This window comes from Macrobrachium rosenbergii, chromosome 3, assembly GCF_040412425.1.
Source record: "Macrobrachium rosenbergii isolate ZJJX-2024 chromosome 3, ASM4041242v1, whole genome shotgun sequence".
Classification (NCBI taxonomy): Eukaryota; Metazoa; Arthropoda; class Malacostraca; order Decapoda; family Palaemonidae; genus Macrobrachium; species Macrobrachium rosenbergii.
This window is the reverse complement of record NC_089743.1, coordinates 17493698-17497051: the sequence shown is the minus strand read 5'-3', so window position 1 is coordinate 17497051 and position 3354 is coordinate 17493698. Positions and strand designations below refer to the sequence as shown.

The following is a 3354-nucleotide window of genomic DNA, read 5'->3' as shown; positions in this document are numbered from 1 at the left end:
ATACAATAACTAGCCCAGTAGATATAAATATTTCAACAATAAACTCTACTGCAAGGCGGATGCACTATGGCATTATCTACTTTAACACAAACACTGATGACAACATGTACATAATGTAATAATATGAAGGCCATACTATGAATCATATTAGATAGGCCTGTTGAAATTTACACCTAAAGGCTACCTGGAGATTGTGAAAGAACGGACAGAGTATAGGCTGGGCCAATAAATTTATTATTTATGTATACATCTGATGTTGACTGAATTTATGATACATAAATAAACCCACGTAACAGTGGTAATTAAAAAAAATACATTATGTACAATATAAACAATCACACATACATGGGCACACTATAAATGTTGAAGTTCTTTGCTTTTCTTTTCTTTTTGTTGCTTTGAGTAAGCATTTTTCTGGTCTCGAATTTAAAATAGTAGTAGACCCTGCAGCGAAGATATAGAGCTGGATGATGGAATTCAGGAGACTTCCGTCTTGACGAGCTGGACAGAACACAACTTGCCTGAAAGGTACCACGAATGCTGAATTCACCTCAGAAAGCAATGATATAAAATAAATTGCATTTAAGTAAGGGTTGAAGGTTTAACCATTTCTGCAGCCATAATTTTGACAGGTGTAAGTTATCAACGGAGGCGGTTGACTGCCATAACATGATGTCATATGAATTACCTAAGTAGCTGTTTAAATAAAAGTCATTGATATTACACACTTGCATATTTTCATTAATACTGCAGTGTGTGTATTGAAAGAGCAACAGTATTTTGGCTGTGAATGCTCTTTAGGCCAGGAAACTGCAGTATGAGTGATGGTGAGGCTGTCAGACTGTCACTGTCATGCATTTAGACATTGCTGTTCCACACTAAAGTACTGTAAAGTAATGTATGTCTCACCTTTCAACCCATAATAACATCGAAAATATATGTATATCAACTTCAATCTCATCTACAGTGCTCTACAGGTATGGATCTATGGTCTAACATGCTCTGCTGCCTACCAAACTAAGTTATGCCCCACGTCTGTTTGCAGCGCTGCGCACCATGCCCTAAATGCAAATTCCCGAAATGTATGCTAGTATTGCACCAGCCCTGTTTTTTTTTTTTTTTTCCATTCCCCTAGGTTAGGTTAGGTGAGCACTTTACAGGGAAAGGTCCCGAACTCTGTTACATCTCAGGAAAATGCGCCCTAAATGTAAATAAACGTGGCGTCCTGGAAGCACTAGGGTTAGCCTCGTATTTATAGGCTCAGGCAAAAGTTGTGGAATCATCATGCCAAGGAAAGGATAGCCTATAAGGATGCAAATTGGGAAAAAAAAATCATGGTCATGCAAGCACTAGGGTTATGCCTATTGATGTGGCAGCTATTTTTATTGTTTTGTCCTTGTATGAAGAACAGTCCTATTCCAAATTAATCTAAATCACGCATGGCAGTGCTCTTTTAACAATTCTCTTAGGTACCGTTCCAAAGCTTTAGAATAGAAAGAAATCGCTTTGCTAGCCTTGTCTGCCGTTGGTTTGTCTACAAGATGCTTTCCAATATTTTGTGAGATATACACAAATTACTGTAGAATGCAATACTCTCTACTGCCATTGCAACAGATCTCAGATCAATAATATTTCGAAATATATTGTACAGTAATGAGAATTATTACATATATATATATATATATATATATATATATATATATATATATATATATATATATATATATACTGTATTTATATACAGTGAATTGGTCGGGAGTTTTAATATGGCCGGCCGAGGTCGCACGCTCGTCAGGAGATCGACAGTTGTTAACAATTAAGGTCATTGTCTCATTGTCGCTTTGTGGTTTGGACTCGAAAGTTGAAAGGGACTTGAAGTCCCTCGTAGTGTCCATGTATTTATTAGTGTTCATTTCTTTAGGAACATCGTCTGTTTACGGTAAGAATAATGCCTGCAACAGTTAATTTTGGGTATAATTTAGTATTATACAGAATTTATGTAAAATGGATGTATGTTTATTTCTCATTAGGTAGGATGCATGTTTTGACAAGTAGCCTAATAGGCTAGCATTGACAAAAATCTCATGTGGAGTGCACTCAGTTAGTAATACCTACAGCTCCAAATACTTGTCATGCCTAATATATTCTGTAGAACTATATAGTAGCTCCGCGGCGGCGACGGCACTATAACTTGACCCTTTCTACAGTTTTTTGGTAGCTAATTGTGAATTTACCCTTAATTTTTGGATTAACCCCGAAGTCCATCCAACAAGGGGTTTCCATACGCAGTCTTCACAAGACAGAGCACGATACGTCTGTTTCGAACGGTTCATATCCCGTCCAGCAAGTGCAATAACTTGTTAACGTACCCAATGGGTACGGCGAAGGGACATTCCACTTGGCCGACAACCCCACCCCCTCGTAAAAGTGGCCAGTACTAGGTAACTTACGTGCTTTCGCGAAGGGACATTCCATTTGGTCGACAACAAACAGATGCACCGCCAGTATCAGAACCCGTAAAAGTGTAGAAAAAACCAGTTGAAAGGTAAAAACAGGCACGGAGCTAACATGTTGAATTACCATGTATTCATGCTTGCTCACCTTTTTTGTTTTATGCGTTTTGACCAGTATTAATGGTGTAAACCACTCCATGACCTTGCTTGCATTTTTTTCAACCTCAAATGATGGTGTACCACTGCACCATATTGATAAATTCTTACACTAATACCACAACCACTCCCTTGAGTCCATGTGCAGTTCAGCCCCAGGGGAATGAATATTCAAACATAAGCGAAAGACAGTAAGTATCTCTGAAACAATAAATTTGTGGTAGAACTGTACTATAACTCCCCGTAGGTTGTTACCTTGGAAATTGACTTTTTCTATAGTATTTTGGTTGCTTATCATGAATTTCTATTATATTTTGGTGGTCAACTGTAATTAACCTCAGAATTGATATGTTATTGTATGCTGGCCATCCTAGAATGCCATCACGCATGCGCAGTGTTATTGGGGCACTTTTGGTAAAAAGTGGAGTTCCTTCACTGGAGGGGTTTGGGGGCCAGAGCCTCTTGGCTAATTAACATGTCCTACTAGGTGAGGTTAGGTTAGGTTAGTATAGTTCCTTTTATAATAGGTTCCATAGACAATCCCTTCTTGAACATATGGCTCCCATATGCCTTGCATATGCATGGAACCATTCCAGGGTGGCCTCTCCCAGTGTTTTACCCCACCCAACCCCCCCCCCCCATTCCCAAAGTGTCCCCAGTAAAGATGTGAAGTTAATAATAATTGACTACCAATAAACAACACCACCTCCTTCATCCGTAACACTAGGAGTATAGGAAAACTCAG

The 3354-nt window shown here is 38.7% G+C and overlaps 1 protein-coding gene across 7 annotated transcripts in view; it reads left to right on the top strand.

Moving 5' to 3' along the window:
- Window positions 1-1756: 1756 nt before the first annotated feature.
- The window catches only part of LOC136852944 (mucin-21-like), a 159509-nt gene continuing 157911 nt past the window's right edge, over window positions 1757-3354 (top strand). For 4 of the 7 annotated variants that reach the window (XM_067128073.1, XM_067128047.1, XM_067128019.1 and 1 more), the window contains exon 1: window positions 1783-1939. In XM_067128073.1, coding sequence (XP_066984174.1) covers window positions 1894-1939 — 46 coding nt within the window. In that variant the 5' untranslated portion in view covers window positions 1783-1893. Of the gene's footprint in view, window positions 1940-3354 lie in introns of all 7 variants that reach the window. The other 3 variants (XM_067128100.1, XM_067128033.1, XM_067128081.1) reach the window with 3 other exon arrangements.